This window comes from Mesoplodon densirostris, chromosome X, assembly GCF_025265405.1.
Source record: "Mesoplodon densirostris isolate mMesDen1 chromosome X, mMesDen1 primary haplotype, whole genome shotgun sequence".
Classification (NCBI taxonomy): Eukaryota; Metazoa; Chordata; class Mammalia; order Artiodactyla; family Ziphiidae; genus Mesoplodon; species Mesoplodon densirostris.
This window is the reverse complement of record NC_082681.1, coordinates 122,487,921-122,501,058: the sequence shown is the minus strand read 5'-3', so window position 1 is coordinate 122,501,058 and position 13,138 is coordinate 122,487,921. Positions and strand designations below refer to the sequence as shown.

Sequence of the window (13,138 nt, the reverse complement as noted above, 5' to 3'; positions counted from 1 at the left end):
TTTACATATAGTAGTGTGTATATGTCAATCTCAATCTCCCAATTCATCCTACTCCCCCTTCCCCCTTGGTATCCCTACATTTGTTCACAGTTTGAAATTTTTATGCTATTAAACTGTGTGTATTTTACTCATGATAATTCAAGTATCAGTTTGATTTAATGGGAACTGAATTATAGAGAATGGATTGATGAATCAAATTACTCTTAGCTATTGGGGGAATAAAGCAAAATGAAGATCCTATTAAATACGTCAGGTGGTCCCATGAAGGAAGAAAACTAAATAGGAGTGAGGAGTGCATTATCTCCTCACTTAGAGTCAACATGGAGAATTCTCTGCAAGAGAGTAGGATGTTTTTTTCATAAGGCTGTGCTTTCCACGGAAATGATTTCTTTCCGTACATGGATCACGAGTTTTAAGATGCTTTCAAACCCTCTTATTATAGCAGAAGTTTTGTCATGTACCAAATTCATTCCTATCCAATTTCAGTGACAAAATGGCTCTCTCATTTGTATGTATAAAAACAATGCCAGAAACAAAAACAAAACTCATGATTCAACTGATTTTGTACTTTCTTTGGGAAGAAGAAAAGAACCATTGAGATGAAGATTATAATTTCAGCAACATAGGAAGCATTCAAGCCTCAGACAGGTCTTAAATTCAATACTAATAATATATGAAATAAATTATAAGCCTTACATTTCTGTCAGTTCTTGTAGGTACTTGCTTGCCAATGCAGAGACAAGATTGCTTAATTCTAGGTGTCTTTCTTAGTGCAAGACAAATCCACTTTAAAAAGCATTCTGTTGTTTGTTTACAAAGTTAATGGTTGGTAATCAGAAACTCAAACGATTTTTGAGAGATTCTTACAATCTTTTTGTTGGAAGGGACCTTAGAGGACATCTAATTTAGTACACAACTCTTTAATACCACGGCCAGGCCAGACTGCTTCCAGCGGGCTCTTCCTGCCCCCTGCAGGTCCCCTTCTAGTGTGCTGTGCTTCGGATTACAGATCTTTTCTGTTCCTTGTATTTATCAGGCTCTCTAAGACTCTGTACTGCCTTGAATGCTCTTCTCACATCCCTGTTCCCATGGCTGGCTTCTTTACATTAAACAGATTTCGATCAAATTTTACCTCCTCACACAGGCGTTTCCCAGACTACCTTATCTACCTACTCCGCCTTTTCAATCTCCAAAACTCTCAATCTTAAGACTGTTTTCTTTCCTTCATAATAATTGTCACTGTCTGGAATGATCGTGTTTGTCTGTTTATTATCTGTCTCCCTTCATTGTCTCCATGAGAGCAGGGGCTCTGTCTGTGTTCATTGCTGTATCCCGAAGCATCTGTGATGGGCTGGCCCACTGTAGGATCTGAGAGATATTTATAGAATGAATGAGTAACCATTGATGGTTTATCATTGTCCAAATCACTACTGAGCTGACATCTGTCTCCTTTTCACTTCTACCACTGATCTTAGGTATTCCCCCTGAAATAACCCAAATCACCCGTTCTACTCCCTCTCTTTCAAAGAGTCTTCACACATTGGGATGCCAGTCATCTCTCATTGAGGCCTATTTTGCTCAGTTTCCTCACCAGCTCCTTCTCTGGCATGGTTTTGGAGTGTGGTCATCATCCAGGTTATCCATCACTGGGAGTTTTTGGTTTTGTTGTCGATACCCAGCACTAGACACACAGCAATATGTGGAGTCTGGAGAGAGAGAGTTCAGGTAAACTTTTTTGGTTAATGTAATATTGAAATGCTTTATCTTTGATAAAAATTATCTTTTGCCTCCATATAAATGACCACGGAACTATTTATGTATGATGTCATTATCAGAATTACTCTGACTTCTTAAAAACTTGTTTTATTGTGCAATATAACAACATAGAAATACGTAAAACAAATGTACACTCTAATGAATGTCTGTCTTTCACTCAAGTCAAGAAATAGAACATTACCAGTGCCCCAGAAGCCCTCCTATGTATCTCTTATCAATCTCAACTCCTCCCTAGAGATAATTAATATCCTCATTTTTATTTTAATTTTTTATTTATTTTTTAAAAATAAATTTATTTATTTACTTTTACTTTTGGCTGCTTTGGGTCTTGGTTGCTGTGCGCGGGCCTTCTCTAGTTGCGGCGAGCGGGGGCTACTCTTCATTGCGGTGAGCGGGCTTCTCATTGCGGTGGCTTCTCTTGTTGTGGGGCATGGGCTCTAGGTGTACAGGCTCAGTAGTTATGGCGTGCGGGCTCTAGAGCGCAGGCTCAGTAGTTGTGGTGCACAGGCTTAGTTGCTCCACGGCATGTGGGATCTTCCTGGAGCAGGGCTCGAACCCGTGTCCCCTGCATTGGCAGGAGTATTCTTAACCAGTGGGCCACCAGGGAAGTCCAAATATCCTTATTTTTATTTTTTATTTTATTTTTTTCTGCTTTATAACAAATTTAATCAGTTATACATATACATATGTTCCCGTATCCCCTCCCTTTTTCGTCTCCCTCCCACAAATATCCTCATTTTTAAAAGAAACACTTCCTTGGTCACTTATTTTTTTAATAGATTTACCACTTATATATGCATACCTAGACAATATAGTTTGTAATTCAACTTCGCCTGTTTTAAAACTATATAAATGAAATAATACTGTTTTATTAGTTTTCTGTTGTTTGTGATGAATTAGCACAAGCTTAGTGGCTTAAAACAGCACCCATATATTAGCTCACAGCTCTCTAGGTCAGAAGTCTGGCACGGTGTGGCTGGGTTCTCTGCTCAGGATAGCATAAAGCTAGAATTCAGTGTGTTGACTGGGCTGAGTTCTCTTTTGTCCTTGATTAGTTCCAAAGTTGATTTCCGAGATCCAGCTCTTTTGATCTCTTTATTTCTGTGTGTTTTCTATTTCATGAATTTCTGCTCTTAATTATTTCTTTCTTTATACTTTCTTTGGATTTATTTTGCTGTTCTTTTATTTAAAACCTCTCGAGATAGATGCTTAGTTTATTTTTTTATATTTTGTGATATATGCATATATGAGGCTTTCAATTCCCTCCCATAGCATTGTCTTAGCTTCTTCCCATGAATTTGTTTTTTTTTTTTTTTTTTCTTTGCAGTACGTGGGCCTCTCACTGCTGTGGCCTCTCCCGTTGCGGAGCACAGGCTCCGGACACGCAGGCTCAGCGGCCATGGCTCACGGGCCCAGCTGCTGTGCGGCATGTGGGATCTTCCCAGACTGGGGCACAAACCCATGTCTCCTGCATCAGCAGGCGGACTCTCAACCACTGCGCCACCAGGGAAGCCCAAATTTGTATTTTTTTAATTTTTATTTTCTAATTAAAAAATTTATTTATTTATTTATTTATTTATTTATTTTTGGCTGCATTGGGACTTCGTTGCTGCAGGCAGGATTTCTCTAGTTGTGGCGAGTACAGGCTGCTGTTCGTTGCGGTGCGTGGGTTTCTCCTTGCCGTGGCTTCTCGTTGTGGAGCATGAGCTCTAGGCGCGCGGGCTTCAGTGGTTGTGGCACGTGGGCTCAGTAGTTGTGGCTCGCAGGCTTTAGAGCGCAGGCTCAGTAGTTGTGGCGCATGGGCTTAGTTGCTCTGCAGCATGTGGGATCTTCCCGGACCAGGGCTCAAACCTGTGTCCCCTACATTGGCAGGTGGATTCCTAACCACTGTGCCACCAGGGAAGTCCCTATTTTTGTTACTTCTAAATGTTTGTTATGGTTTCTTCTTTGACTGACTTATGGATTATTTTAAGAATGTATTAATTTCTAAACATATGAATATTTCCTAGTTATTTCTTTTGTGACTAATTTCTTGCATACTTGCATTTTGGAGAGAGATGGTCCGTGGATTAAAATCCTTGTAATTTGCTTTGAATTGCATTATGGCTTAGCACTTTATCAGTTTTTGTAAATGTTATGTGTGTGCTTGGGGAAAAAATGATATTCTGCATTTCTTTGCTATACTTTATATTTTCATTTGTTCAAGTTTTAAAAATGTTTAAAATCTTATGTATCATGATACTTTTTCTCTTTATACTGTCTGTTGAGTTCCCTTGGTGGTATTCTATTTTCTAGTTCTGGAATTATAATTTATTTTTCCAATTTGTTCTTCCACCTTTTGGACCTTCCAATTCTGTCAAAATGTTCAACCCTTCTGCTTTTATTAATTCAACCCTATAGTGGTCTTATAGGCTATTTCTGATAATTCTGATATTATAAGTCTTTCTGGGTCATTTTCTGTTTTGGTCATTTCTGTTAGTTCTTGTTAATGGTATCTTATTACTTCGTGCATCTGGTTATCTTTGATTATGTACTGCACGATGTAAACAAGAAATTATCTGTAACAATGTTGTGATGCCTAGGTTCATGTTACCTTCCTGCAGACTCCTGCCCCCACTGCCTGCCGCCACCCCTTTCATCCAGACAACTGTTGGTACTAACAATCTGAATGTGGGACCACCTCAATCCAAGGTACACTTAGAGGTTTATTCAGGTCACTCAGGTGACATAAAGCTGTAATTCAAGTCTGTCCTGGGACTGATTTTTTTTCTGGTTTCCTTTATCCAAGGAGTATAGCTCTTTGGGGTTTCAGCTCCAAGTGAGTGGTGCTTATCATACTTCCTTCTTTTGAAACGCTTTTTTTTTTTTTTTTTTTCTTTTTGCGGTATGCGGGCCTCTCACTGTTGTGGCCTCTCCCGTTGCGGAGCACAGGCTCCGGATGCGCAGGCCCAGCGGCCATGGCTCACGGGCCCAGCCGCTCCGCGGCATATGGGATCCTCCCAGACCGGGGCACGAACCCGTATCCCCTGCATCGGCAGGCGGACTCTTAACCACTGCGCCACCAGGGAGGCCCTTGAAACGCTTTTTAAAAAATTATTTATTTATTTATATGCAGCAGGTTCTTATTACTTATCTGTTTTATACATATTAGTGTATATATCTCAATCCCAATCTCCCAATTCATCCCCCCTGCTTTCCTCCCTTGGTGTCCATACGTTTGTTCTCTGCATCTGTGTCTCCATTTCTGCCTTGCAAAATGGTTCATCTGTACCATTTTTTTTGAAACACTTTTGCCTTTGACCTTTTTGCCCCTGGATTTATAAAGGTTTCAAGAGCAAGTCTGTTTTTCTCCCATTTTTTCTGAATCTTCCTTCAAGTGTCTGTGAGCTAAAACTGTTTTGGGTGATTTGGATTACCTCTCTGGGTTCTATTCTTTTGCCTTGATTTCAGCCAGGTAATTCTTCATAATTTTGTTAAGTCTTTGGGGCTTTTTAGGCTGTTCTTTAAAAGTATTCCCTCCAGCATTTGTATTTGTCCTCAAAGGGACATTTCATCCAAGTCATTTAGTTACTTGAAGCTGAAGTGTCTTGAGTTTTTATGCCTTAAAAAAATTAATCAGCGTTATTCATATAAAATTGTAGTTAAATCCAGTTTGGCATAAATTTTTTTCCTCAGTATGAATACTGGTAGTTAAAAGACTGTTCTTGACACCTATGTTATATATTTACTCACACATTTAAATTCTGATTCCCAGTTTGCATTAGTCGATTTTGATTTCCATAGAGAATAGGTGGGACCAAATGTTCTTTATATATACATACTTACATACAGAACTTTTGGGGGTGCTGAGTCTTCTTAGTAGGAGTAATTTAATATTTATCTCTAGTTTCCTTTGAAATGAGCCGTACCATTATTGACAGAGAGTAGAATATTTAAACGTTTCCTGGGTGTTCTTCCAAATCAGCCGTAGAAAATGAAAGAATGATTCATTCTCAGAAACACTCTGAGCATCTTTTACCTGGAATGTGACTGACTTAGATCTTCATGGCTGGCTCGTTCTTGTTATTGATATTTCACCTCAAATGTCACCTTTTTAGAGAGGGGGCTGTCTGTCTGGGTAATCACTCCTTTTTCTCCCTTCATAGCATGTATCACTATCTGATAATAATCTTGTATTTTTTTCCTCCCTCAGTAAAATGTGAAGCTCCATGAGGGCAAGGACCTTGCCTATCTTGTTCACCACTGTCTCGTGTGTCTTATTTACCCATTCTTTGAATCATGTTAGGCAGTAATTTTTTGTTTAATAAATGAATAAATAGAACAAATGTTTATTTCTTTTGAAATTGTGACATTATTTTCTCTAGATGTCACAGTCATCCTTTAAAAATTTGTGATTCCATTGAATTAAAGTTGTTTTCTAAAATAAGTATAGTGTCTGCTTTCTCTTGCCTTTTTTCAAAAACATTTTTTGGTAAATATTGAATGAAAAATCAGACAATAAGAATCTGACCTAAAGTAAATATTAGGGTGACAAATATTTAGCATTAGGGACAACTGTGACTTTGTTATATATTAAGCTGGAAGGAGGTCAGTGTGGCTGGAGTGGAGCAAGCCAAGGGAGAGAAGAGTCAGAGATGACATCAGAGGAGAGAGGAGGTTAAGACCTGGTGGCTTATGTGGACTTTGACTTTCACTCTTAATGGCATGGGAGGCCCCTGGAGGGTTTTGAGCAGAGAAGTGACATGGAGGTGGGTTTGGAGCTATAGGGATTTTGACGTATGGTCTACTTCTGAGCTCTCATATAAGTTCCACTGGCTAATTTGTCTATCTCTGTGCCAAGACCACCCTGTTTTAATTTTTATAGCTCAATTCTTTTTTTAAAAATTAATTAATTAATTAATTTTTGGCTGTGTTGGGTCTTTGTTGCTGTGCACAGGCTTTCTCTAGTTGCGGAGAGCAGGGGCTACTCTTCGTTGCAGTGTGCAGGCTTCTCATTGCGGTGGCTTCTCTTGTTGAGGAGCACAGGCTCTAGGCACACGGGCTTCAGTAGTTGTGGCACATGGGCTCAGTAGTTGTGGTTCGTGGGCGCTAGAGCGCAGGCTCAGTAGTTGTGGCGCACGGGCTTAGGTGATCCACAGCATGTGGGATCTTCCCGGACCAGGGCTCGAACTCGAGGGCTCGAATGTCCTCTGCATTAGCAGGCGGATTCTTAACCACTGCACCACCAGGGAAGTCCTATATCTCAATTCTAACCCTCAGTATATTTGGTAGAGAGCAACTTGCCAGATCCTCCCCTCAAAGCTGAGCCTTCTTATTTTTCTTATTCGGGTGGGTGTTGGCTGTACTTGGAATTCTGCTCTTCCACATATATTTTAGAATCAGATTATTATAATTCCTCAGAAAACCCTCTTGGGATTCTGATTGGAATTGCATTGACTGTATAGATTAATATGGAGACAATTGATATTCTTATAGTATTGAATTTTCTAGCCTTAAAATTGGGATAACTTCATTGATATACGTCATCTTTAATGCCTTTGAATATAGTTTACATATGTATATATATATACATACACACACATGCACACATACATATATATGTGTGATCTATATATGTTATGTGTGTGTATGTATATACATATATATATATATATATATATGAATAGAGGTCTTGAGTGTCTTTTATGTTAAATCCTAAGTGCCGTTTTTGTTATTGTAAAGATGATTTTTAAAAATTACATTTTCTGTTTCTTATTGATGTTTACAAATACAGTTGATATTTGTAGATTGAGCTTATATTTAGCTACCTTGTTAACACTTATAATTCTAATATTTGTAGATTCCTTTGAATTGTCTATGTAGACAATAATTATCTGTAAATTCTATCACATTTTCCTCTTTCTAGTCCTATATAGTTTATTCATTTATTTTTTCTTATTTTACTGAGCTGTCTGGAACCCACTAGGATAATGTTTAATAGTAATGTTAATAAGTATTAATAGTAGGACTTCTTGTCACCTTCTTAATTTTTAAAGGGACTATCTAAATATTCCACACTTAAGAATGATATTGTAGGTTTTTGTCAGATACATTTATCAAGATATGAACATTTAAAAAGCATTTAATTATGGACATTTTACCCTTTAGAAAGTTTACATTCCTACTATTAGTGTCCAGAGCGGCACACTTTTTCATGTCAGTACTTTACACCACATGGGGTACTCATATATTTTAAAAGTTTCAAATTTCATAGGCAGTAAAAAAAATTTCTTTACTGGTTTATATTTATTTCTTCCTTTTAAACCAATATTATATATTGATACAGCTGTTCTTCTTAAAGATAGGATAGGTTTTTTTGAAACAAAAGAACTTATTTTGAAATAATTTCAGATGTAAATTTGCAAAGATGGTATAAAGAATTTCCTGTTTCATAGACCCTTGACCCCTATTCCTCAAATGTTAATATTTTACCATATTTGCTTTATCATTCTCTCTCTCTCTTTCTCTTCCTCCATACACTATACATATTTTTTCCTGAACGGTTTAAGTTGCAAACTTTATCTCTAAAGACTTTGGTGTTCTTCCTCTTTTTTTTCTGGTTAAGCTTTTTTTTTTTTTTTTTTTTTTTGCGTTATGCGGGCCTCTCACTGTTGTGGCCTCTCCCGTTGCGGAGCACAGGCTCCAGATGCGCAGGCCCAGTGGCCATGGCCCACGGGCCCAGCCCCTCCGCAGCACGTGGGATCCTCCAGGACCAGGGCACGAACCCGTGTCTCCTGCATTGGCAGGCGGACTCTAAACCACTGCGCCACTGGGGAAGCCCCCTGGTTAAGTTTTTTATTAGACTGTCTTATCCTAGAGATCTGGGCTGTGCCTTATTTATTTATTTTATCAAAATATAATTGACATATAACATTGGTTTCAAGTGTACAACATAATGATTTGATATTTGTATGTACTGCAAAATGATCACCACAGTAAGTCTAGTTAACATCCATCACCACGCATAGTTACATATCTTTTTCTTGTGATGAGAACTTTTAAGATTTATTCTCTTAGCAACTTTCAAATATACAATACAGTATTATTAACTATAGTCACCATGCTGTACATTGCATCTCTAGGACTTGTTCATTTTATTACTAGAAGTTTGTACCTTTTGAACACCTTCATCCATCTTGTCATTTCTTAAAACAAGAGCATTGTTTTATGTAACCACCTTAGTATTGTCGAAACAAACAAAAAAATTATCATTGATACAATATTACTATCTAATCTGTAGACATTTAAATTTTATCAGTTACCCTTTATAGCAAAACATGTTTTTTCTTGTCTAGGATCCAATCCAGGATCATGCATTATATTTAGTTATCGTGACTGTTAATCTTCTTTTCTGGAACAGTTACTCAGTTGTTCCTTGTCTTTCATGATGTAGACATTTTTAAAGAATACAGGTCAGTTATTGAGTAGAATGTCCCTTAGTTTGGGCTTGTCTGTTGCTGCCTATGGTTAGATTCATGTTTTACCTTTTTGGAAGAATGTATGTGTGTATGTATATTTACATACACATTTATATCTATTTGTACATCTGTCTATATTAAGAACTGACCCTATATGGTTAACTCTTATTTCCAAGCTTTCCCCCTTTTCATCTTTGTAACTTCCTTTTATGAGAATGAGACCAAACCCACATTGTCCACGGTGCATTTACTTATTTGCTCAATCCTAGAATATACATGAAGAAGTTTCATGTCTCTGTGTAAAAACAAATAACTGAGTATAATATTTGTTTATATTTCTTTTTGTCTTTAGTTCAAGGAGAGTATGTAGTTAAAATACTGCTTTCAGAAGTTACCTGAGGTTAATTCTTTTCCCCCAGCCTCCTTCAGTGTAGTTATATTATTCATTTCAAATACAGTTAGGTACATTTTTTCATTTGTGTTTCATTTTGGGTTCTTCCCTCCTATTATTATTAGCAGCAGCAGCAGTAGTAGTAGTAGTAGTATATGAAACATTAATGTGGTTTTAAAAGAACTGTACAAAAAGATTGATTAGGTTATTAGAGTACTGAGAAATAAAACTTATGACTTTTAATTGTGTTTGTTCTTTCAGGGAATCATTTAATACTTCACATTAGGACAAATATGTGAAAGTTCCTGCCAGCCTGTGAGAATTTCTTCCTTTGGACATTTTTTCTACTTACTGTACAACTTTCTTAGAAGTTCTTTTTTGATGCCATGTTCTGTGGCTTGCATCAAAAGAGGAGTTTGTCTTCATGAAGATTCCTAACATTGGTAATGTGATGAATAAATTTGAGATCCTTGGGGTTGTAGGTGAAGGTAAGTTTAGCATTCCTTGAGTTTTTGAGCAATGTACAATTATATCTACCACCAAAAAAGTTATTAATTCAGATTCTGTTAACTTAACCTTTATCAATTCACATAAGTGCCTAAGAGTAAAATATTAAAAGTAAAATTACTCTTAAACTATTTGGGTCTTATTCTCCAATTGAACGTTAATAACATTTAAAAATCCTTCAAAGTTTAAGAAATCAGAGATTTCTTAAGGCTGCCTTCATTTCATTCTTTTCATTATCAATCATGATTTCTTTAGTCTACATTTTTTTGGTTACATTTACTTTTTATGTCAGCTAGGCTTATTTTGACTAACTTAAAACTTGTATGTTAAATTTTCCTTAATACATGATAAATAAATGAATAAATAACTTCTTTGTCTTTGAGAATAACAAATCACATTTTATAAATTCTGAACCACATAATTTGGTCATTTTTTAACATCTCTGAAATCAGATGTGTGTTATAATCAGTAGCATGTCATGGTTTGATTGACAGCACTTTTTCTTTCCTAGTAGTACTAATGCTTATAATCAGTGATACCAATTTGATGAAATATGGTCACTCATTTTCATAAATCTTCCTGATTTTTCCTTGTTAGTAATTTTTGCTCTTGAGTTAAAGATAACTTTATGGGGATTTTGATAAATGATTCTGTTAACACGGTATAAGTGATTTATAATTATGGTTTCTTAGCATCTATATCTTTAAAGCAAATATTACAAAAACTTGATATTTCAGAATTTTCAAGTATATTTTGAATTTCAAAAGAAGTTTTAAAATTTACCTATGTCAACAGGATAGTTGTTCTGGATTTTAATATTAAGTTGTTAAATCATTTTCAAATAAATAGAAAGAATTAAAATATTGTCTAATCATTGGGTGTTTGCTTCAGGGTCCGAAGTTTGAAACCATATAAAAAGAATGGATCCTTCTTCCTTCACCAGTCAACTCCTTTTCCTGTTTTTCACTGATATTAATTATGTAGATAAAATTCATTTCCAATGTCTTATCTACTATTAATTTTATAATACCTGCTTTCTTTATTATTTTTATTTTTGTTTTTTCAAAAGTATTATAGAGACATGCCGTAAAGCTACTCGCTGGAGAAGGTCAGCTCCTTGGGTGTAACAGGGTTGGAATGTTCCAGATTCTGGGCCTACGTTTTTCTGGATCATAGCCTTGTTTTTCTTATTATACCCATAGGTGATAATCTTCTCAGGGATCGGCTTAGATTAACTAAAACTACCAGACTGTTACATAAATCAGAATATGTCAGTTTTAAGTTGTAGTCAGAACCATCATTGCTATATGTTTTTTTTTCTTTGTAAACTACCTCAGGTGCTTTTCTGGCTATGAAATACATATATATTAAGGAAATTAAAAACTGTCAAGCAAACTCTACATCCCTACAGCCTAAGCAGTGCATTTTTACCCCACAGAAAAACTAGCATGGGCAGTTAAATGAGGATTGGATGATTGCCTGGTGATTGTGGAGTTGAGTTGGATGGCTGTAATGGCTGGGTTCATCCTAACTGTGTTAATAAGATTCATCCATCTCTGCCGGGTGAGGGAGACTTATTCTGGCTCTCCAGACTCTGTTGGAGACACATTTCCTAATTTCATCTCCCTGAAGTCCTCTTCTCAGAGATGAACACGGGCTTTGCCCGTCTGTAAATGTCAATCATTTCTACAAACTTCAGTTATCATATATTATATTTTGATTCTCCTAATTAAATTTTTTCACATTATAACTTTTGCCTCAATTTTCTTGCCGTCAACTCTGTGTTCTGCCTCTAAGGAAGTAGCTTACTGGCTAGTTAATAGTATAAGTAACCCAAAAGGTAGTGATGTATCTCATTTGAAATATATCAAAGAAAGTGGGAGTGCTTGGCTATAAATGGCCAGAGATCCTTGGACCCCTCTGCTGGTGCCATTGATTTTAATATTTATGGCAAAAATTTAGCAACTCCTACTAGTTATTAATTGGAATGCTGAGGTGAGGCCTGTACTATTTTGCCAGTCAGGGAAAACATTCCAGTATCTTAGAAGAGAATTTAAATGTCTCCTAGGACAGAGAACATATTTGGTAGGCTCCATGCTTGAGCCTACCTTTGTGAAGCCATTAACTCTTAAAGTTTGAGTTCCCTAGAATCTTTTGAGGTAATTTTAATTTACTGTTAAAGTTCTTGTGTCCAAATCTTGTCTCTAGAAATTTTTAAACTTAAGTTTAAAAATGCCTCAAGTGAAATTTTCTTTAAAAAGAGAAACATTTAAGAATATGCACTTGTTGGGGAAATGGGTTGCTTATACTCTTGGTTTATAAAAAATGTATAATAGGGCCTCCCTGGTGGCGCAAGTGGTTAAGAGTCCGCCTGCCGATGCAGGGGATACGGGTTCGTGCCCCGGTCTGGGAGGATCCCATATGCCGCGGAGCGGCTGGGCCCGTGAGCCATGGCCGCTGGGCCTGCGCATCCGGAGCCTGTGCTCCGCAACGGGAGAGGCCACAACAGTGAGAGGCCCACATACCGCAAAAAGAAAAAAAAAAAAAAAATGTATAATAAATATTCATGCTCTCTTTGTATATGGCTCATTGCATTATCACTGCAGAATATTATCATTTTATGAATCATTATTATACCATATATTGATAACCAATGTAAATATAATAGAACTTTGATTCTACAGTCTCCAAGAGCTGTAATTTGTATACGTGCCCCTAATTGTTTACTTCTTTTTATTATAGGAGCCTATGGAGTTGTACTTAAATGCAGACACAAGGTAAGTACATAGTTTTTAAAAAGAAAATATCTATATATGTTTAACTGTTTTGAAACTAATGTAGTGTTCTGTGCATGTGGGCATATGATTAAAACTGGCTATGATGATGATGATGCTTAATAAAGGAGAATTAATATGGGAACCCTGAAAAAAGACTACTTTGGGTAAGCTTTATCATGATTACGTAGTTAGTTCTTTACAGTCATGTGCTCTTTTTTTCAACTGACCTA

At 36.7% G+C, this 13,138-nt stretch overlaps 1 protein-coding gene across 3 annotated transcripts in view; it reads left to right on the top strand.

Moving 5' to 3' along the window:
* The window catches only part of CDKL5 (cyclin dependent kinase like 5), a 188,404-nt gene that overhangs the window by 51,857 nt on the left and 123,409 nt on the right, over positions 1–13,138 (top strand). For all 3 annotated transcript variants that reach the window (XM_060087079.1, XM_060087080.1, XM_060087078.1), the window contains 2 exons: positions 9,886–10,112; positions 12,874–12,908. In XM_060087079.1, the coding sequence (XP_059943062.1) occupies positions 10,049–10,112; positions 12,874–12,908 (99 nt within the window). In that variant the 5' untranslated portion in view covers positions 9,886–10,048. The remainder of the gene's footprint in view (positions 1–9,885; positions 10,113–12,873; positions 12,909–13,138) is intronic.